The 19,582-nt window shown below is 55.8% G+C and overlaps 5 protein-coding genes across 5 annotated transcripts; 2 read left to right on the plus strand and 3 right to left on the minus strand.

Moving 5' to 3' along the window:
• Positions 1 to 364: 364 nt before the first annotated feature.
• On the plus strand, positions 365 to 1,421 carry LOC128854578 (feather keratin Cos1-1/Cos1-3/Cos2-1-like). Its single transcript, XM_054088597.1, has 2 exons — positions 365 to 493; positions 779 to 1,421. Exon 2 carries the CDS (start codon positions 804 to 806, stop codon positions 1,113 to 1,115), a length of 312 nt encoding a protein of 103 aa, XP_053944572.1. The 5' UTR covers positions 365 to 493; positions 779 to 803; the 3' UTR covers positions 1,116 to 1,421.
• A 2,284-nt stretch (positions 1,422 to 3,705) lies between these two features.
• LOC128854566 (feather keratin Cos1-1/Cos1-3/Cos2-1-like) lies at positions 3,706 to 4,820 on the minus strand. Its single transcript, XM_054088545.1, has 2 exons — positions 4,695 to 4,820; positions 3,706 to 4,335 (listed from the first exon to the last, which is right to left on the minus strand). The coding sequence occupies exon 2, from the start codon at positions 4,312 to 4,314 to the stop codon at positions 4,000 to 4,002; it is 315 nt and encodes a 104-aa protein (XP_053944520.1). The 5' UTR covers positions 4,315 to 4,335; positions 4,695 to 4,820; the 3' UTR covers positions 3,706 to 3,999.
• Positions 4,821 to 7,721: 2,901 nt separating this feature from the next.
• LOC128854567 (feather keratin Cos1-1/Cos1-3/Cos2-1-like) lies at positions 7,722 to 8,453 on the minus strand. The gene is made up of 2 exons (XM_054088546.1): positions 8,433 to 8,453; positions 7,722 to 8,148 (listed from the first exon to the last, which is right to left on the minus strand). Exon 2 carries the CDS (start codon positions 8,121 to 8,123, stop codon positions 7,812 to 7,814), a length of 312 nt encoding a protein of 103 aa, XP_053944521.1. The 5' UTR covers positions 8,124 to 8,148; positions 8,433 to 8,453; the 3' UTR covers positions 7,722 to 7,811.
• A 2,878-nt stretch (positions 8,454 to 11,331) lies between these two features.
• On the plus strand, positions 11,332 to 12,378 carry LOC128854573 (feather keratin Cos1-1/Cos1-3/Cos2-1-like). The gene is made up of 2 exons (XM_054088590.1): positions 11,332 to 11,385; positions 11,745 to 12,378. Exon 2 carries the CDS (start codon positions 11,766 to 11,768, stop codon positions 12,078 to 12,080), a length of 315 nt encoding a protein of 104 aa, XP_053944565.1. The 5' UTR covers positions 11,332 to 11,385; positions 11,745 to 11,765; the 3' UTR covers positions 12,081 to 12,378.
• Positions 12,379 to 14,619: 2,241 nt separating this feature from the next.
• LOC128854575 (feather keratin Cos1-1/Cos1-3/Cos2-1-like) lies at positions 14,620 to 15,602 on the minus strand. The gene is made up of 2 exons (XM_054088592.1): positions 15,582 to 15,602; positions 14,620 to 15,297 (listed from the first exon to the last, which is right to left on the minus strand). The coding sequence occupies exon 2, from the start codon at positions 15,270 to 15,272 to the stop codon at positions 14,961 to 14,963; it is 312 nt and encodes a 103-aa protein (XP_053944567.1). The 5' UTR covers positions 15,273 to 15,297; positions 15,582 to 15,602; the 3' UTR covers positions 14,620 to 14,960.
• Between the last annotated feature and the right edge of the window lie 3,980 nt (positions 15,603 to 19,582).

Here is a 19,582-nt window from a genome sequence, read left to right on the forward strand (position 1 = left end):
AGCTTCTCATCAACCATCAGAGAGAGGTGAGGGAGGAAGAGGAAAGGAAGGGGTTTCTCCTCTCACATGGCATTCCTTAGGCACCACGACAGGAAATGTGAGAGAGGTGCCCATTTGCTGACTCCTAAGCAATTGCCCAGGTGCACATCACCTGCCCGCACGGGATGCCACCAGCTCTGGAGATGAGCCTTCTGCCTTCACTGACGTGTTTCTACCCCGGAAATCCTCACGTCTCTCATCCCGGCAGGTCAAGAAGCCTTCATGTGGGAAGTGCGTGACATCAGGCAGGAAATGAGAAGGCAGCAGGGCAGGAAACCAGGACACAGCCCATGCCATTAGCTGGGATGCTTTGCGTTTGACGGGAGCTTGTCAGGAAATTCTCCCTTCCCCAGAGGGAGCCTGTGGGCCTGAGGCAGGGCAGGAGCACTATAAAAGGCAGCCCAAGTCCCTGCTCTCTCATCCACTTCTTTTGCCTCCTCTCCTCGGGAAGCAGGTGAGTGGGAAGCTGCTTCTCCTCCTCCTTCAAGACCAGCTCTGTCGTGGATGTCTGCTTCAGCTGCTGAGGGCTGTTGTAGTGCAGGGCTGGGAGCTGCTTCTTGAGGGATAGGGAAGGGCAGAGCAGGTCTTGCCCAGAGAGAGGCTGGGACTCGGTTGAGGTGTCTGCTGGGCTTTGAGCTGGACAGGGTCTACCGGGCCAGGAGGTGCCTTGTCTCCTCCAGGATTGAGTGCAGTGCTGCTCCTCAGGAGTCCTCACGTTCTCTTTCCTCTCTCCTCTCAGCCAGGATCATCTCCAGGCACCAGTCATGTCCTGCTCCGATAAGTGCTGTCCCTGTGGCCCCTGCCAGCCCTGCGGCCCGTGCCCGCTGGCCAGCAGCTGCAATGAGTGCTGTTGCAGGCGGTGCCAGGACTCCGTTGTGGTCATCGAGCCCTCTCCCGTGGTGGTGACCCTGCCCGGACCCATCCTCAGCTCCTTCCCTCAGAACACCGCCGTGGGAAACTCCACCTCCGCTGCTGTTGGCAACATCCTCAGCTGTAACGGAGTGCCCATCAACACTGGCTGCTGTGACCTGTCCTGCATCATCAGCTGCTGTGGCAACAGATGCCGACCCTGCTAAGATTGTTGGCAACGGCCCAGTAACAGAACCTCCAACACAATAGAACATGCTGCTGGACATGAGATTTGAGGCATTGACTTTAGATCTCTGAGTATTAGTTTCCTTCTTCCACACTCTTCTCTCTCTCTTTCCTTTGCCTTTGTCTTGTCCCAATACCAGCCTGGTGGGGGACCTGTTGGCCTTGTCACTCTGCAGGGCTGGCAGATGGACACCCTGCAGGAGCTCCACCACATCTTGGTGCCTGCCCCTGGTGCTCCATGGGAACCACCCGTTTTTCTTCTTTAGACTCATTAAAGTTGTGTTGCATCCAAGCCCGGGCCTCTGAGTCCTCCTTAGTTCTGCAACAATTCTTCCCACGTCCTCAGGAGAATTGGGGTTTTGTCGAACAGATAAGTTTGAGTGAAAGAGAGGAGCCTTCCTCATTGCCCGAGGAAGAAGAACGTAGGACTGGGTTGTCCTTTGTGCTCTGGAGCTGCAGCAGACAACCCTGGCTGCTCCTCAGACCACGGCCATCAGTCCTTGCAGCGTTACTGCACCTCTTCCCGGACGCGGGTGGGAGCTCTGTGCTCGGAAGTACATTCTGCGAATGGCAATCCAAAGCACTGCTCCAAACTCTCTCAGCCTCTCCTCAAATGGGAGGTTCTCCAGCCCTCGGATCACGTCTCTGGCCTCCTCTGGGCTCACTCACGCACAGCAATTTCCTTCCAGTGCTGAGGACTCCAGAACTGGACTCAGGGCTCCAAGTGAGCTCTCACGAGAGCAGAGGAGAGGGGGAGAATGCCCTCCCTCCCCAGCTGCTCCCACTTCTTTGAATGCATCCCAGGACACGGTTGGCTCTCTGGACTGCAGGCACACATTGCCAGCTCACGTTGGGCTTCTAATCCACCAAGACCCAAAGTCCTTCACTTCAGGGCAGCTCTAAATCTATTCTCCACGCAGCCTTTGACTTTGCATGGGATTGCTATGACCCCGCTGCAGGACCTTGCCCTTAGCCTCATGCAATTTCACATCATTCATACAACCACATCTTTCCAGCACGTCCAGGTCCGGCTGCATGGCATCCCTTCCCTCCAGAGAGTTGACCATGCCCACAGCTTGGTGTCATCGTTAAACTTGATGAGAGTGCCCAAATCCCACTATCCAAGTCTGTGACAAAGTTGTTAAACACCACCAGTCCCAACAGCGACCCCTGCCAAACACCGCTTGACACTGGTCTGCGCTGGGACAGTGAGCTGTTGACCACAACCCTTTGAGTGTGACCACCCAGCCAATTCCTTATCCACTGAGTGGCTTATTAGTCAATGTCTCTCTAACTTAGGGATGAGAATGTTGTGAGGGACAGTGAGAAATGCCTTCCACGACGAGCCCCAGCACGGGATGTTGGTTACTCTTTCCCCCTCCACCAAAGCTGTAGCCCCATCGCTGAAAGCCAACAAACTTTTCAGGCACGATTGGCCTTTAGTGAAGCATTGGTATTCCTTTAGTGAAGTAGGTGGTCTGGCTTGTGCCCGTGCCGGTGGTGGCTGAGGCAAGGAAGTCCTTGGGGACCACAGCCTTCTCCACAGCCTGGGTAATAGCATCTCCCATTTCCTTCTGGACAGGGCCCACGTTCTCCCTAGTCCTTCTTTTATCATGGAAGAGAATACCTAGAGAAGCTTCTCTTGTTGTTCTTGACATCCTCGGTCAGGTTGAATTCAGTCAGGGCTTTAGCTTGGCTAACCTGATCCCTGGCAGCTTGGACAAGGTTCCTGTGTTCCTGCCAGGTCACCTGCCCTTGCTTCCACCCGCTGAAGGCTGCCTTTTTGCATTTAGGTTTGTTCAGGTGCCCCTTGTTCACCCACGGAGACCTCTTTGTGGTGTTTTCACCTGCCTTCCTCTTTGCTGGGATGCTTTGCTCCTGAGCGTGGGGGAGGTGATCCTTTACAGGTGCCTTGTTCTCTTTTGTGGTGCCTCAGGACGTGACCAGAAGGAATCAGCTGCCGAGACAAGAATGAAGGTCCAGAGCTGGAATGGGTTCAATCTATTCTTCCTCTTGCTTTCTGAGGATCTTACTGACGACCAACAGCATCTGCTGACCCCCAATGTAGCTCTGATCACACCTGGGCTGAGCTCAGGACGACGAGCAAATCAGAAGGGAAAGGACCTGGCACAGATAGGACCATTGTTTTTGCTTTGCTGGAATCGAGCTTTGCCAGGAAATGATGGGATCCCGATGCATCTCATTCTATCTGTGGTATTTTGTGGGTGCCTTTGGTGTCTTAATTGCCTCCTTCTTAATTGCCTCCTTGAAATGCTCAAAGGGCGTACTAGCTACGACCTAGAGAGCGGTGGAAATTTCATGTTGGTAACAATGTCTTTGCCCAAAGGAGCAAAGTTCTGGTGAGATAGACGCTAACCTGGGCCTCCCTTGGCAGCAATCAGCATCAGTTTGTTCAGGAAACGGTGAAATGAATTTCCCGGGTTGCCCAGGGGAAAGATCCATTGCAAGGATTCCCACCCTCCCTTGTCTCCACCTTTTCTTTCCCCTGAGCAGACGGGAAGAGTTGCCCCAGGATAAGGAGGACTCAGAGGCTCAGGCTTGGATGCAGCACAACTTTAATCAGTCTAAAGAAGGAAAGGAAGTGGCTGCCAGGGAGCACCAGGGTCAGCCACCAAGACACGGCGGAGGTCCCGCAGGGTGTCCGCCTGACTGCTCTGCAGAGGGACGGAGGCCAACAGGTGTTGACTCTGGTGGCGTTAGGAAGAAAAAAACAGCAAAGAAAAGAGGGAGGAAAGAGGAAACAGAGGCCTGAAGCTCTGGAGGCAGTGCCTCAAGTTCTATCTCCTGTCCAGCATCAGGTTGTGAAGTCTTGGAGGTTCTTGTCCAGGTCCGTTGCCAGCAGATTTAGCAGGGCCGACATCTGTTGCCACAGTAGCAGCTGGTGATGCAGGACAGGTCACAGCAGCCAGTGTTGATGGACACTCCGTTGGAGCTGAGGATGTTGCCAACAGCAGCGGAGGTGGAGTTTCCCACAGCGGTGTTCTGAGGGAAGGAGCTGAGGATGGGTCCGGGCAGGGTCACCACCACGGGAGAGGGCTCGATGACCACAACGGAGTCCTGGCACCGCCTGCAGCAGCACTCATTGCAGCTGCTGGCCAGCGGGCACGGGCCGCAGGGCTGGCAGGGGCCACAGGGACAGCACTGGTCAGAGCAGGACATGTCTGGGGACTGGAGGTGAATCTGGGAGGAAAGAGAGCACAGGAAAACATCAGGAACTGCCTGAAAATCCCCCAAATGAAAGCCAAGGCACCTGCCAGGTGGAGAGGCAGCGGCTCTGCAGGAATGAACAAGGGCTTCTTTGACTGAGCCTGGCAAGATCTTTCATACATCAGCCAGGACGTGGGATCCTCCGGATCAGCCGGGAGCAAAGAGGCACCTCAGCCCAGCGCCAGCCTCTCTCCAGGACAGAGCGCCTCTCCCCTGACCTCTCCCAACACCACCATCTCAGAGCCCCAACACAAGACCAAGGAGCAGGGATCAGCTCAGTTGTCCTGGGAGGCCAGACCCAGTCTGAGAGGACAAAGGGGGTTCCAACTCACTTGGTTCCCAAGGAGAAGGAGGTGGCAGAAGTGGTGGCGAGAGCAAACAGCTGGGCTTGCTTTTATCCCAGCCTCTCCCTGCCTGAGGCCCAAAGGCAGCCACAAGCATTTTCCTGTGTGCTCCTCAGGACCGGAAACAGCCCGGGTAATGACATGGCAGCGTTGATGCTTCCCCCTGTGCTGCCTTTGCATTTCCTGCTTGATGTCATGGCCATTCCCTCGGGGATGTTTTTTAGATGTTGGCGTGAGAGGCCTCATGATCTGCACAGTTGGATGAGTTGGTGTGGGCACAGACACGGACTGAGTGCCAGAAGGATGCGGTGGAGTCAGGTGCCGTCAGCTTGGGGCACTGCGGTGGTTTCTTCTGTGATGATGCTGGGACAGGATAGACCCCAGCTCCTGCCAGCCCTGCCAGCCTTGTCTTGGCCTCCAAGGGTGCCTGGGAGAATGTTCTCTGTCCTCCTCTTTCCTTCCTTCCTGTCCCACACCAAATGGCAGTGGCTCTTGTGTCCCCAGGCAGGCGGATTGCACTTAAGGGATTGCACCCTTTTTGACCCCAAGCTGCCCTCCGGAGGAATCTGCCAACATCTTGGGCCTCCTCCTCCTCTTTCTGGATGGTCCCTGTGTGTCCTCCAGCAAGGCTGCCTGAGCATGGGTCCTACTTCGGGGCACCTGTCCCTGCTTCAGTACGGAGGATCCAGCAGCTCCTCAGTGCCATGCCTTGCTCTTGCCTTTGTCCCCATCTGCTCATCTGCAGTGTCCTGTGGGCCAGTGGGATTGTGTCCCAGTCTGGGCCATTCTCTGCATGCACACGCGTGTGCTCCTAAGCTTGTGTCTGCACAGCCCTGGCTGCCTCTGGGGAGACCACGGCTCTGCGGACACGGCTCCGTCTGTGCTCAGCCGGGAGGACTTGTTCTCAGCTCCACAGGTCTGTGCCCACCCGGACATTTCCTTTCTCTTGTGCATCTGGGAACATCTCTCTTCACCCTTGTGCCTATGGGCAGGTGTCAGGGCACGCGTGTATGTACAGTCGTCTGCCTGCCCTCCCAACGGGGCCCAAGCATTTCCAGAGGCCCATTCTGACATTCCTTCATAATAATGGCAGGAACTGACTCTGCTCCTCTTTGCCACAGGGAAGCGGCCTCTGCAACTGCAACCACAAATGGATGATCAGGTGGTCACTTTCTCATTCCTAGAGGACTAGGAAGGCAGGTCACTATGTCTGTGGGCCTCCTGTCAAGTGGCATGGGGATGGAAGAGAAGAGTGAGTCACTGGAGGGAATGTGGGTCTGTGTGGTGCTGAGCATCCAGAAGGCTTTCAAAAAAAACAAGAGTGCACCGGTGATCCCAGGTCAGGATGAAGTCTCATGACCGTCATTGGGGTTCAACAACGGCCAGCGGTCACCAGGGGTTTTCACACAGATGGGGTCGGACTCAGGTCAAGCTGGGAAATCACACGCACACGTCGAGGTGTAAACAAAGCGCAGTGGGGTCCTAGTACAGAAATAGGCACAGATGTGTCACAGCTGGAGATGCAACTCAGGTTGCGCTCAAGCACTAGAATGGAAACCTGAACGCTTCTGCCATGGGAAGGGGAGAAGGCCCCGGCTGAAGACCCCCAGCAGCACCACCTAACTACGGTCTCAGCAAGGCCAACAGAGGGAAAGGGCAGCCCTTAGCTGTGCTACAACTACGTTGGGCAACGCCCTTACATCTCTCAGACAAAGAACGTCTGGACCCCTGTCCCTTTCATCCAATACCCATTTGGTGTGAGCTCTCGGCCCCCGCCTCACCCAACACCAGGCTACCGGGCTGCACAAGTGCATAGCATCAGAGAACTGTTTGCTTTGGAAGGGATCTTAAAGATCATCTAGTTCCAAGCCCCGTGCTATGGGTAGGGACACCTGCTACTTGACCAGGCTGCCCGAGGCCCCATGCAACTGACCTTGACCACCTCCAGGGGTGGGGCAGCCACAACTTCCCTGGCCAACCTGTTCCAGTGCCTCACCACTCCCATAGTGAAGAAATTCCTCCTTCTGTCTAGCCTAAATCGGCCCCTCTCCGGTTTACAACCATTTCCCTTTGTCACTACAAGACTTTGTGAACGGTCCCTGCCCAGCTTTCTTGTAGGCCCCCTTCAGGTACGGGAAAGTTGCTCTAATGTCTGCGGAGAGCCTTGTCTTCTCCAGGCTGTACAACCCCAACTCTCTCTGCCTGTTCTGGGATGGGAGCTGCTCCAGACCTCTGATCATCCTTGTAACCTCCTTGGCACCTGTTCCATAGCCTTCTTAAGTTGACGCTTCCAGATCTGGACACAATGCTCCAGGAGAGGTCTCACAGGAGAGGAACAGAGGGGCAGAATCACTTCCCTCAACCTGCTCGACACACTGCTTTTGATGCAGCCCAGGACACTCTTGGGCTTCCTGGCTGTGAGAACACATTGCCGGCTCATGTCAAGCTTCTCATCAACCATCAGAGAGAGGTGAGGGAGGAAGAGGAAAGGAAGGGGTTTCTCCTCTCACATGGCATTCCTTAGGCACCACGACAGGAAATGTGAGAGAGGTGCCCATTTGCTGACTCCTAAGCAATTGCCCAGGTGCACATCACCTGCCCGCACGGGATGCCACCAGCTCTGGAGATGAGCCTTCTGCCTTCACTGACGTGTTTCTACCCCGGAAATCCTCACGTCTCTCATCCCGGCAGGTCAAGAAGCCTTCATGTGGGAAGTGCGTGACATCAGGCAGGAAATGAGAAGGCAGCAGGGCAGGAAACCAGGACACAGCCCATGCCATTAGCTGGGATGCTTTGCGTTTGACGGGAGCTTGTCAGGAAATTCTCCCTTCCCCAGAGGGAGCCTGTGGGCCTGAGGCAGGGCAGGAGCACTATAAAAGGCAGCCCAACTCCCTGCTCTCTCATCCACTTCTTTTGCCTCCTCTCCTCGGGAAGCAGGTGAGTGGGAAGCTGCTTCTCCTCCTCCTTCAAGACCAGCTCTGTCCTCGATGTCTGTCTCAGCTGCTGAGACAGACATCTCAAGACAATGCCTCAAAGCTCTGTCTCATGTCTAGCACCGTGCTCTCGGGTCTTGGAAGCTCTTGTCCAGGGCCACCGCGAATATTCCTAGCAGGGTCGGCATCTGTTGCCACAGCAGCTGATGATGCAGGACAGGTCACAGCAGCCAGTGTTGATGGGCACTCCGTTACAGCTGAGGATGTTGCCAACAGCAGCGGAGGTGGAGTTTCCCACAGCGGTGTTCTGAGGGAAGGAGCTGAGGATGGGTCCGGGCAGGGTCACCACCACGGGAGAGGGCTCGATGACCACAACGGAGTCCTGGCACTGCCTGCAACAGCACTCATTGCAGCTGCTGGCCAGCGGGCACGGGCCGCAGGGCTGGCAGGGGCCACAGGGACAGCACTTATCGGAGCAGGACATGACTGATGCCTGGAGATGAACCTGGCTGAGAGGAGAGAGGAAAGAGAGCGTGAGGACACCTGAGGAGCAGCACTGCACTCAATCCAGAGGAGACAAGGCACCTCCTGGCCCGGTAGACCCTGTCCAGCTCAAAGCCCAGCAGACACCTCAACCGAGTCCCAGCCTCTCTCTGGGCAAGACCTGCTCTGCCCTTCCCTATCCCTCGAGAAGCAGCTCCCAGCCCTGCACTACAACAGCCCTCAGCAGCTGAGACAGACATCGAGGACAGAGCTGGTCTTGAAGGAGGAGGAGAAGCAGCTTCCCACTCACCTGCTTCCCGAGGAGAGGAGGCAAAAGAAGTGGATGAGAGAGCAGGGAGTTGGGCTGCCTTTTATAGTGCTCCTGCCCTGCCTCAGGCCCACAGGCTCCCTCTGGGGAAGGGAGACTTTCCTGACAAGCTCCCGTCAAACGCAAAGCATCCCAGCTAATGGCATGGGCTGTGTCCTGGTTTCCTGCCCTGCTGCCTTCTCATTTCCTGCCTGATGCCATGCACTTCCCACATGAAGGCTTCTTGACCTGCCGGGATGAGAGACGTGAGGATTTCCGGGGTAGAAACACGTCAGTGAAGGCAGAAGGCTCATCTCCAGAGCTGGTGGCATCCCGTGCGGGCAGGTGATGTGCACCTGGGCAATTGCTTAGGAGTCAGCAAATGGGCACCTCTCTCACATTTCCTGTCGTGGTGCCTAAGGAATCCCATGTGAGAGGAGACACCCCTTCCTTTCCTCTTCCTCCCTCACCTCTCTCTGATGGTTGATGAGAAGCTTGACATGAACCGGCAATGTGTTCTCACAGCCAGGGAGCCCAAGAGTGTCCTGGGCTGCATCAAAAGCAGTGTGTCGAGCAGGTTGAGGGAAGTGATTCTGCCCCTCTGTTCCTCTCCTGTGAGACCTCTCCTGGAGCATTGTGTCCAGATCTGGAAGCCTCAACTTAAGAAGGCTATGGAACAGGTGCCAAGGAGCTTACAAGGATGATCAGAGGTCTGGAGCAGCTCCCATCCCAGAACAGGCAGAGAGAGTTGGGGTTGTACAGCCTGGAGAAGACAAGGCTCTCCGCAGACATTAGAGCAACTTTCCCGTACCTGAAGGGGGCCTACAAGAAAGCTGGGCAGGGACCGTTCACAAAGTCTTGTAGTGACAAAGGGAAATGATTGTAAACCGGAGAGGGGCCGATTTAGGCTAGACAGAAGGAGGAATTTCTTCACTATGGGAGTGGTGAGGCACTGGAAGAGGTTGCCCAGGGAAGTTGTGGCTGCCCCACCCCTGGAGGTGGTCAAGGTCAGTTGCATGGGGCCTCGGGCAGCCTGGTCAAGTAGCAGGTGTCCCTACCCATAGCACGGGGCTTGGAAGTAGATGATCTTTAAGATCCCTTCCAAAGCAAACAGTTCTCTGATGCTATGCACTTGTGCAGCCCGGTAGCCTGGTGTTGGGTGAGGCGGGGGCCGAGAGCTCACACCAAATGGGTGTTGGATGAAAGGGACAGGGGTCCAGACGTTCTTTGTCTGAGAGATGTAAGGGCGTTGCCCAACGTAGTTGTAGCACAGCTAAGGGCTGCCCTTTCCCTCTGTTGGCCTTGCTGAGACCGTAGTTAGGTGGTGCTGCTGGGGGTCTTCAGCCGGGGCCTTCTCCCCTTCCCATGGCAGAAGCGTTCAGGTTTCCATTCTAGTGCTTGAGCGCAACCTGAGTTGCATCTCCAGCTGTGACACATCTGTGCCTATTTCTGTACTAGGACCCCACTGCGCTTTGTTTACACCTCGACATGTGCGTGTGATTTCCCAGCTTGACCTGAGTCCGACCCCATCTGTGTGAAAACCCCTGGTGACCGCTGGCCATTGTTGAACCCCAATGACGGTCATGAGACTTCATCCTGACCTGGGATCACCGGTGCACTCTTGGTTTTTTTGAAAGCCTTCTGGATGCTCAGCACCACACAGACCCGCATTCCCTCCAGTGACTCACTCTTCTCTTCCATCCCCATGCCACTTGACAGGAGGCCCACAGACATAGTGACCTGCCTTCCTAGTCCTCTAGGAATGAGAAAGTGACCACCTGATCATCCATTTGTGGTTGCAGTTGCCGAGGCCGCTTCCCTGTGGCAAAGAGGAGCAGAGTCAGTTCCTGCCATTATTATGAAGGAATGTCAGAATGGGCCTCTGGAAATGCTTGGGCCCCGTTGGGAGGGCAGGCAGACGACTGTACATACACGCGTGCCCTGACACCTGCCCATAGGCACAAGGGTGAAGAGAGATGTTCCCAGATGCACAAGAGAAAGGAAATGTCCGTGTGGGCACAGACCTGTGGAGCTGAGAACAAGTCCTCCCGGCTGAGCACAGACGGAGCCGTGTCCACAGAGCCGTGGTCTCCCCAGAGGCAGCCAGGGCTGTGCAGACACAAGCTTAGGAGCACACGCGTGTGCATGCAGAGAATGGCCCAGACTGGGACACAATCCCACTGGCCCACAGGACACTGCAGATGAGCAGATGGGGACAAAGGCAAGAGCAAGGCATGGGACTGAGGAGCTGCTGGATCCTCCGTACTGAAGCAGGGACAGGTGCCCCGAAGTAGGACCCATGCTCAGGCAGCCTTGCTGGAGGAGACACAGGGACCATCCAGAAAGAGGAGGAGGAGGAGGCCCAAGATGTTGGCAGATTCCTCCGGAGGGCAGCTTGGGGTCAAAAGGGGTGCAAATCCCTTAAGTGCAATCCGCCTGCCTGGGGACACAAGAGCCACTGCCATTTGGTGTGGGACAGGAAGGAAGGAAAGAGGAGGACAGAGAACGTTCCCCCAGGCACCCTTGGAGGCCAAGACAAGGCTGGCAGGGCTGGCAGGAGCTGGGGTCTATCCTGTCCCAGCATCATCACAGAAGAAACCACCGCAGTGCCCCAAGCTGATGGCACCTGACTCCACCGCATCCTTCTGGCACTCAGTCCGTGTCTGTGCCCACACCAACTCATCCAACTGTGCAGATCATGAGGCCTCTCACCCCAACATCTAAAAAACATCCCCGAGGGAATGGCCATGACATCAAGCAGGAAATGCAAAGGCAGCACGGGGGGAAGCATCAACGCTGCCATGTCATTACCTGGGCTGTTTCCGGTCCTGAGGAGCACACAGGAAAATGCTTGTGGCTGCCTATGGGCCTCAGGCAGGGAGAGGCTGGGATAAAAGCAAGCCCAGCTGTTTGCTCTCGCCACCACTTCTGCCACCTCCTTCTCCTTGGGAACCAAGTGAGTTGGAACCCCCTTTGTCCTCTCAGACTGGGTCTGGCCTCGCAGGACAACTGAGCTGATCCCTGCTCCTTGGTCTTGTGTTGGGGCTCTGAGATGGTGGTGTTGGGAGAGGTCAGGGGAGAGGCGCTCTGTCCTGGAGAGAGGCTGGCGCTGGGCTGAGGTGCCTCTTTGCTCCCGGCTGATCCGGAGGATCCCACGTCCTGGCTGATGTATGAAAGATCTTGCCAGGCTCAGTCAAAGAAGCCCTTGTTCATTCCTGCAGAGCCGCTGCCTCTCCACCTGGCAGGTGCCTTGGCTTTCTTTTGGGGGATTTTCAGGCAGTTCCTGATGTTTTCCTGTGCTCTCTTTCCTCCCAGATTCACCTCCAGTCCCCAGACATGTCCTGCTCTGACCAGTGCTGTCCCTGTGGCCCCTGCCAGCCCTGCGGCCCGTGCCCGCTGGCCAGCAGCTGCAATGAGTGCTGCTGCAGGCGGTGCCAGGACTCCGTTGTGGTCATCGAGCCCTCTCCCGTGGTGGTGACCCTGCCCGGACCCATCCTCAGCTCCTTCCCTCAGAACACCGCTGTGGGAAACTCCACCTCCGCTGCTATTGGCAACATCCTCAGCTCCAACGGAGTGTCCATCAACACTGGCTGCTGTGACCTGTCCTGCATCACCAGCTGCTACTGTGGCAACAGATGTCGGCCCTGCTAAATCTGCTGGCAACGGACCTGGACAAGAACCTCCAAGACTTCACAACCTGATGCTGGACAGGAGATAGAACTTGAGGCACTGCCTCCAGAGCTTCAGGCCTCTGTTTCCTCTTTCCTCCCTCTTTTCTTTGCTGTTTTTTTCTTCCTAATGCCACCGGAGTCAACACCTGTTGGCCTCCGTCCCTCTGCAGAGCAGTCAGGCGGACACCCTGCGGGACCTCCGCCGTGTCTTGGTGGCTGACCCTGGTGCTCCCTGGCAGCCACTTCCTTTCCTTCTTTAGACTGATTAAAGTTGTGCTGCATCCAAGCCTGAGCCTCTGAGTCCTCCTTATCCTGGGGCAACTCTTCCCGTCTGCTCAGGGGAAAGAAAAGGTGGAGACAAGGGAGGGTGGGAATCCTTGCAATGGATCTTTCCCCTGGGCAACCCGGGAAATTCATTTCACCGTTTCCTGAACAAACTGATGCTGATTGCTGCCAAGGGAGGCCCAGGTTAGCGTCTATCTCACCAGAACTTTGCTCCTTTGGGCAAAGACATTGTTACCAACATGAAATTTCCACCGCTCTCTAGGTCGTAGCTAGTACGCCCTTTGAGCATTTCAAGGAGGCAATTAAGAAGGAGGCAATTAAGACACCAAAGGCACCCACAAAATACCACAGATAGAATGAGATGCAACGGGATCCCATCATTTCCTGGCAAAGCTCGATTCCAGCAAAGCAAGAGCAATGGTCCTAACTGTGCCAGGTCCTTTCCCTTCTGATTTGCTCGTCGTCCTGAGCTCAGCCCAGGTGTGATCAGAGCTACATTGGGGGTCAGCAGATGCTGTTGGTCGTCAGTAAGATCCTCAGAAAGCAAGAGGAAGAATAGATTGAACCCATTCCAGCTCTGGACCTTCATTCTTGTCTCGGCAGCTGATTCCTTCTGGTCACGTCCTGAGGCACCACAAAAGAGAACAAGGCACCTGTAAAGGATCACCTCCCCCACACTCAGGAGCAAAGCATCCCAGCAAAGAGGAAGGCAGGTGAAAACGCCACAAAGAGGTCTCCGTGGGTGAACAAGGGGCACCTGAACAAACCTAAATGCAAAAAGGCAGCCTTCAGCGGGTGGAAGCAAGGGCAGGTGACCTGGCAGGAAGACAGGAACCTTGTCCAAGCTGCCAGGGATCAGGTTAGCCAAGCTAAAGCCTTGACTGAATTCAACCTGACCGAGGATGTCAAGAACAACAAGAGAAGCTTCTCTAGGTATTCTCTTCCATGAAAAAAGAAGGACTAGGGAGAACATGGGCCCTGTCCAGAAGGAAATGGTAGATGCTATTACCCAGGCTGTGGAGAAGGCTGTGGTCCCCAAGGACTTCCTTGCCTCAGCCACCACCGGCACGGGCACAAGCCAGACCACCTACTTCACTAAAGGAATACCAATGCTTCACTAAAGGCCAATCGTGCCTGAAAAGTTTGTTGGCTTTCAGCGATGGGGCTACAGCTTTGGTGGAGGGGGAAAGAGTAACCAACATCCCGTGCTGGGGCTCGTCGTGGAAGGCATTTCTCACTGTCCCTCACAACATTCTCATCCCTAAGTTAGAGAGACATTGACTAATAAGCCACTCAGTGGATAAGGAATTGGCTGGGTGGTCACACTCAAAGGGTTGTGGTCAACAGCTCGCTGTCCCAGCGGAGACCAGTGTCAAGCGGTGTTTGGCAGGGGTCGCTGTTGGGACTGGTGGTGTTTAACAACTTTGTCACAGACTTGGATAGTGGGATTTGGGCACTCTCATCAAGTTTAACGATGACACCAAGCTGTGGGCATGGTCAACTCTCTGGAGGGAAGGGATGCCATGCAGCCGGACCTGGACGTGCTGGAAAGATGTGGTTGTATGAATGATGTGAAATTGCATGAGGCTAAGGGCAAGGTCCTGCAGCGGGGTCATAGCAATCCCATGCAAAGTCAAAGGCTGCGTGGAGAATAGATTTGGAGCTGCCCTGAAGTGAAGGACTTTGGGTCTTGGTGGATTAGAAGCCCAACGTGAGCTGGCAATGTGTGCCTGCAGCCCAGAGAGCCAACCGTGTCCTGGGATGCATTCAAAGAAGTGGGAGCAGCTGGGGAGGGAGGGCATTCTCCCCCTCTCCTCTGCTCTCGTGAGAGCTCACTTGGAGCCCTGAGTCCAGTTCTGGAGTCCTCAGCAAAGGAAGGAAATTGCTGTGCGTGAGTGAGCCCAGAGGAGGCCAGAGACGTGATCCGAGGGCTGGAGAACCTCCCATTTGAGGACAGGCTGAGAGAGTTTGGAGCAGTGCTTTGGATTGCCATTCGCAGAATGTACTTCCGAGCACAGAGCTCCCACCCGCGTCCGGGAAGAGCTGCAGTAACGCTGCAAGGATGGCCGTGGTCTGAGGAGCAGCCAGGGTTGTCTGCTGCAGCTCCAGAGCACAAAGGACAACCCAGTCCTACCTTCTTCTTCCTCGGGCAATGAGGAAGGCTCCTCTCTTTCACTCAAACTTATCTGTTCGACAAAACCCCAATTCTCCTGAGGACGTGGGAAGAATTGTTGCAGAACGAAGGAGGACTCAGAGGCCCGGGCTTGGATGCAACACAACTTTAATGAGTCTAAAGAAGAAAAACGGGTGGTTCCCATGGAGCACCAGGGGCAGACACCAAGATGCGGTGGAGCTCCTGCAGGGTGTCCATCTGCCAGCCCTGCAGAGTGACAAGGCCAACAGGTCCCCCACCAGGCTGGTATTGGGACAAGACAAAGGCAAAGGAAAGAGAGAGAGAAGAGTGTGGAAGAAGGAAACTAATACTCAGAGATCTAAAGTCAATGCCTCAAATCTCATGTCCAGCAGCATGTTCTATTGTGTTGGAGGTTCTGCTACTGGGCCGTTGTCAACAATCTTAGCAGGGTCGGCATCTGTTGCCACAGCAGCTGATGATGCAGGACAGGTCACAGCAGCCAGTGTTGATGGGCACTCCGTTACAGCTGAGGATGTTGCCAACAGCAGCGGAGGTGGAGTTTCCCACAGCGGTGTTCTGAGGGAAGGAGCTGAGGATGGGTCCAGGCAGGGTCACCACCACGGGAGAGGGCTCGATGACCACAACGGAGTCCTGGCACTGCCTGCAACAGCACTCATTGCAGCTGCTGGCCAGCGGGCACGGGCCGCAGGGCTGGCAGGGGCCACAGGGACAGCACTTATCGGAGCAGGACATGACTGATGCCTGGAGATGAACCTGGCTGAGAGGAGAGAGGAAAGAGAGCGTGAGGACACCTGAGGAGCAGCACTGCACTCAATCCAGAGGAGACAAGGCACCTCCTGGCCCGGTAGACCCTGTCCAGCTCAAAGCCCAGCAGACACCTCAACCGAGTCCCAGCCTCTCTCTGGGCAAGACCTGCTCTGCCCTTCCCTACCCCTCGAGAAGCAGCTCCCAGCCCTGCACTACAACAGCCCTCAGCAGCTGAGACAGACATCGAGGACAGAGCTGGTCTTGAAGGAGGAGGAGAAGCAGCTTCCCACTCACCTGCTTCCCGAGGAGAGGAGGCAAAAGAAGTGGATGAGAGAGCAGGGACTTGGGCTGCCTTTTATAGTGCTCCTGCCCTGCCTCAGGCCCACAGGCTCCCTCTGGGGAAGGGAGACTTTCCTGACAAGCTCCCGTCAAACGCAAAGCATCCCAGCTAATGGCATGGGCTGTGTCCTGGTTTCCTGCCCTGCTGCCTTCTCATTTCCTGCCTGATGCCATGCACTTCCCACATGAAGGCTTCTTGACCTGCCGGGATGAGAGACGTGAGGATTTCCGGGGTAGAAACACGTCAGTGAAGGCAGAAGGCTCATCTCCAGAGCTGGTGGCATCCCGTGCGGGCAGGTGATGTGCACCTGGGCAATTGCTTAGGAGTCAGCAAATGGGCACCTCTCTTACATTTCCTGTCGTGGTGCCTAAGGAATGCCATGTGAGAGGAGAAACCCCTTCCTTTCCTCTTCCTCCCTCACCTCTCTCTGATGCTTGATGAGAAGCTTGACATGAGCCGGCAATGTGTTCTCACAGCCAGGGAGCCCAACAGTGTCCTGGGCTGCATCAAAAGCAGTGTGTCGAGCAGGTTGAGGGAAGTGATTCTGCCCCTCTGTTCCTCTCCTGTGAGACCTCTCCTGGAGCATTGTGTCCAGATCTGGAAGCCTCAACTTAAGAAGGCTATGGAACAGGTGCCAAGGAGGCTTACAAGGATGATCAGAGGTCTGGAGCAGCTCCCATCCCAGAACAGGCACGAGAGAGTTGGGGTTGTACAGCCTGGAGAAGACAAGGCTCTCCGCAGACATTAGAGCAACTTTCCCGTACCTGAAGGGGGCCTACAAGAAAGCTGGGCAGGGACCGTTCACAAAGTCTTGTAGTGACAAAGGGAAATGGTTGTAAACCAGAGAGGGGCCGATTTAGGCTAGACAGAAGGAGGAATTTCTTCACTATGGGAGTGGTGAGGCACTGGAACAGGTTGCCCAGGGAAGTTGTGGCTGCCCCACCCCTGGAGGTGGTCAAGGTCAGTTGCATGGGGCCTCGGGCAGCCTGGTCAAGTAGCAGGTGTCCCTACGCATAGCACGGGGCTTGGAAGTAGATGATCTTTAAGATCCCTTCCAAAGCAAACAGTTCTCTGATGCTATGCACTTGTGCAGCCCGGTAGCCTGGTGTTGGGTGAGGCGGGGGCCGAGAGCTCACACCAAATGGGTGTTGGATGAAAGGGACAGGGGTCCAGACGTTCTTTGTCTGAGAGATGTAAGGGCGTTGCCCAACGTAGTTGTAGCACAGCTAAGGGCTGCCCTTTCCCTCTGTTGGCCTTGCTGAGACCGTAGTTAGGTGGTGCTGCTGGGGGTCTTCAGCCGGGGCCTTCTCCCCTTCCCATGGCAGAAGCGTTCAGGTTTCCATTCTAGTGCTTGAGCGCAACCTGAGTTGCATCTCCAGCTGTGACACATCTGTGCCTATTTCTGTACTAGGACCCCACTGCGCTTTGTTTACACCTCGACATGTGCGTGTGATTTCCCAGCTTGACCTGAGTCCGACCCCATCTGTGTGAAAACCCCTGGTGACCGCTGGCCATTGTTGAACCCCAATGACGGTCATAGACTTCATCCTGACCTGGGATCACCGGTGCACTCTTGGTTTTTTTGAAAGCCTTCTGGATGCTCAGCACCACACAGACCCGCATTCCCTCCAGTGACTCACTCTTCTCTTCCATCCCCATGCCACTTGACAGGAGGCCCACAGACATAGTGACCTGCCTTCCTAGTCCTCTAGGAATGAGAAAGTGACCACCTGATCATCCATTTGTGGTTGCAGTTGCCGAGGCCGCTTCCCTGTGGCAAAGAGGAGCAGAGTCAGTTCCTGCCATTATTATGAAGGAATGTCAGAATGGGCCTCTGGAAATGCTTGGGCCCCGTTGGGAGGGCAGGCAGACGACTGTACATACACGCGTGCCCTGACACCTGCCCATAGGCACAAGGGTGAAGAGAGATGTTCCCAGATGCACAAGAGAAAGGAAATGTCCGTGTGGGCACAGACCTGTGGAGCTGAGAACAAGTCCTCCCGGCTGAGCACAGACGGAGCCGTGTCCGCAGAGCCGTGGTCTCCCCAGAGGCAGCCAGGGCTGTGCAGACACAAGCTTAGGAGCACACGCGTGTGCATGCAGAGAATGGCCCAGACTGGGACACAATCCCACTGGCCCACAGGACACTGCAGATGAGCAGATGGGGACAAAGGCAAGAGCAAGGCATGGGACTGAGGAGCTGCTGGATCCTCCGTACTGAAGCAGGGACAGGTGCCCCGAAGTAGGACCCATGCTCAGGCAGCCTTGCTGGAGGACACACAGGGACCATCCAGAAAGAGGAGGAGGAGGAGGCCCAAGATGTTGGCAGATTCCTCCGGAGGGCAGCTTGGGGTCAAAAGGGGTGCAAATCCCTTAAGTGCAATCCGCCTGCCTGGGGACACAAGAGCCACTGCCATTTGGTGTGGGACAGGAAGGAAGGAAAGAGGAGGACAGAGAACGTTCCCCCAGGCACCCTTGGAGGCCAAGACAAGGCTGGCAGGGCTGGCAGGAGCTGGGGTCTATCCTGTCCCAGCATCATCACAGAAGAAACCACCGCAGTGCCCCAAGCTGATGGCACCTGACTCCACCGCATCCTTCTGGCACTCAGTCCGTGTCTGTGCCCACACCAACTCACCCAACTGTGCAGATCATGAGGCCTCTCACCCCAACATCTAAAAAACATCCCCGAGGGAATGGCCATGACATCAAGCAGGAAATGCAAAGGCAGCACGGGGGGAAGCATCAACGCTGCCATGTCATTACCTGGGCTGTTTCCGGTCCTGAGGAGCACACAGGAAAATGCTTGTGGCTGCCTTTGGGCCTCAGGCAGGGAGAGGCTGGGATAAAAGCAAGCCCAGCTGTTTGCTCTCGCCACCACTTCTGCCACCTCCTTCTCCTTGGGAACCAAGTGAGTTGGAACCCCCTTTGTCCTCTCAGACTGGGTCTGGCCTCCCAGGACAACTGAGCTGATCCCTGCTCCTTGGTCTTGTGTTGGGGCTCTGAGATGGTGGTGTTGGGAGAGGTCAGGGGAGAGGCGCTCTGTCCTGGAGAGAGGCTGGCGCTGGGCTGAGGTGCCTCTTTGCTCCCGGCTGATCCGGAGGATCCCACGTCCTGGCTGATGTATGAAAGATCTTGCCAGGCTCAGTCAAAGAAGCCCTTGTTCATTCCTGCAGAGCCGCTGCCTCTCCACCTGGCAGGTGCCTTGGCTTTCTTTTGGGGGATTTTCAGGCAGTTCCTGATGTTTTCCTGTGCTCTCTTTCCTCCCAGATTCACCTCCAGTCCCCAGACATGTCCTGCTCTGACCAGTGCTGTCCCTGTGGCCCCTGCCAGCCCTGCGGCCCGTGCCCGCTGGCCAGCAGCTGCAATGAGTGCTGCTGCAGGCGGTGCCAGGACTCCGTTGTGGTCATCGAGCCCTCTCCCGTGGTGGTGACCCTGCCCGGACCCATCCTCAGCTCCTTCCCTCAGAACACCGCTGTGGGAAACTCCACCTCCGCTGCTATTGGCAACATCCTCAGCTCCAACGGAGTGTCCATCAACACTGGCTGCTGTGACCTGTCCTGCATCACCAGCTGCTACTGTGGCAACAGATGTCGGCCCTGCTAAATCTGCTGGCAACGGACCTGGACAAGAACCTCCAAGACTTCACAACCTGATGCTGGACAGGAGATAGAACTTGAGGCACTGCCTCCAGAGCTTCAGGCCTCTGTTTCCTCTTTCCTCCCTCTTTTCTTTGCTGTTTTTTTTCTTCCTAATGCCCCCTGAGTCAACACCTGTTGGCCTCCGTCCCTCTGCAGAGCAGTCAGGCGGACACCCTGCGGGACCTCCGCCGTGTCTTGGTGGCTGACCCTGGTGCTCCCTGGCAGCCACTTCCTTTCCTTCTTTAGACTGATTAAAGTTGTGCTGCATCCAAGCCTGAGCCTCTGAGTCCTCCTTATCCTGGGGCAACTCTTCCCGT

The sequence above is a fragment of the Cuculus canorus genome, chromosome 25, assembly GCF_017976375.1.
Source record: "Cuculus canorus isolate bCucCan1 chromosome 25, bCucCan1.pri, whole genome shotgun sequence".
In the NCBI taxonomy this organism is placed as follows: Eukaryota; Metazoa; Chordata; class Aves; order Cuculiformes; family Cuculidae; genus Cuculus; species Cuculus canorus.

Excerpts from the sequence above, each read along its gene's own strand:
- LOC128854578 (XM_054088597.1), top strand. The coding sequence starts at position 804 with ATGTCCTGCTCCGATAAGTGCTGTCCCTGTGGCCCCTGCCAGCCCTGC.
- LOC128854567 (XM_054088546.1), bottom strand. The coding sequence starts at position 8,123 with ATGTCCTGCTCCGATAAGTGCTGTCCCTGTGGCCCCTGCCAGCCCTGC.
- LOC128854566 (XM_054088545.1), bottom strand. The coding sequence starts at position 4,314 with ATGTCCTGCTCTGACCAGTGCTGTCCCTGTGGCCCCTGCCAGCCCTGC.
- LOC128854573 (XM_054088590.1), top strand. The coding sequence starts at position 11,766 with ATGTCCTGCTCTGACCAGTGCTGTCCCTGTGGCCCCTGCCAGCCCTGC.
- LOC128854575 (XM_054088592.1), bottom strand. The coding sequence starts at position 15,272 with ATGTCCTGCTCCGATAAGTGCTGTCCCTGTGGCCCCTGCCAGCCCTGC.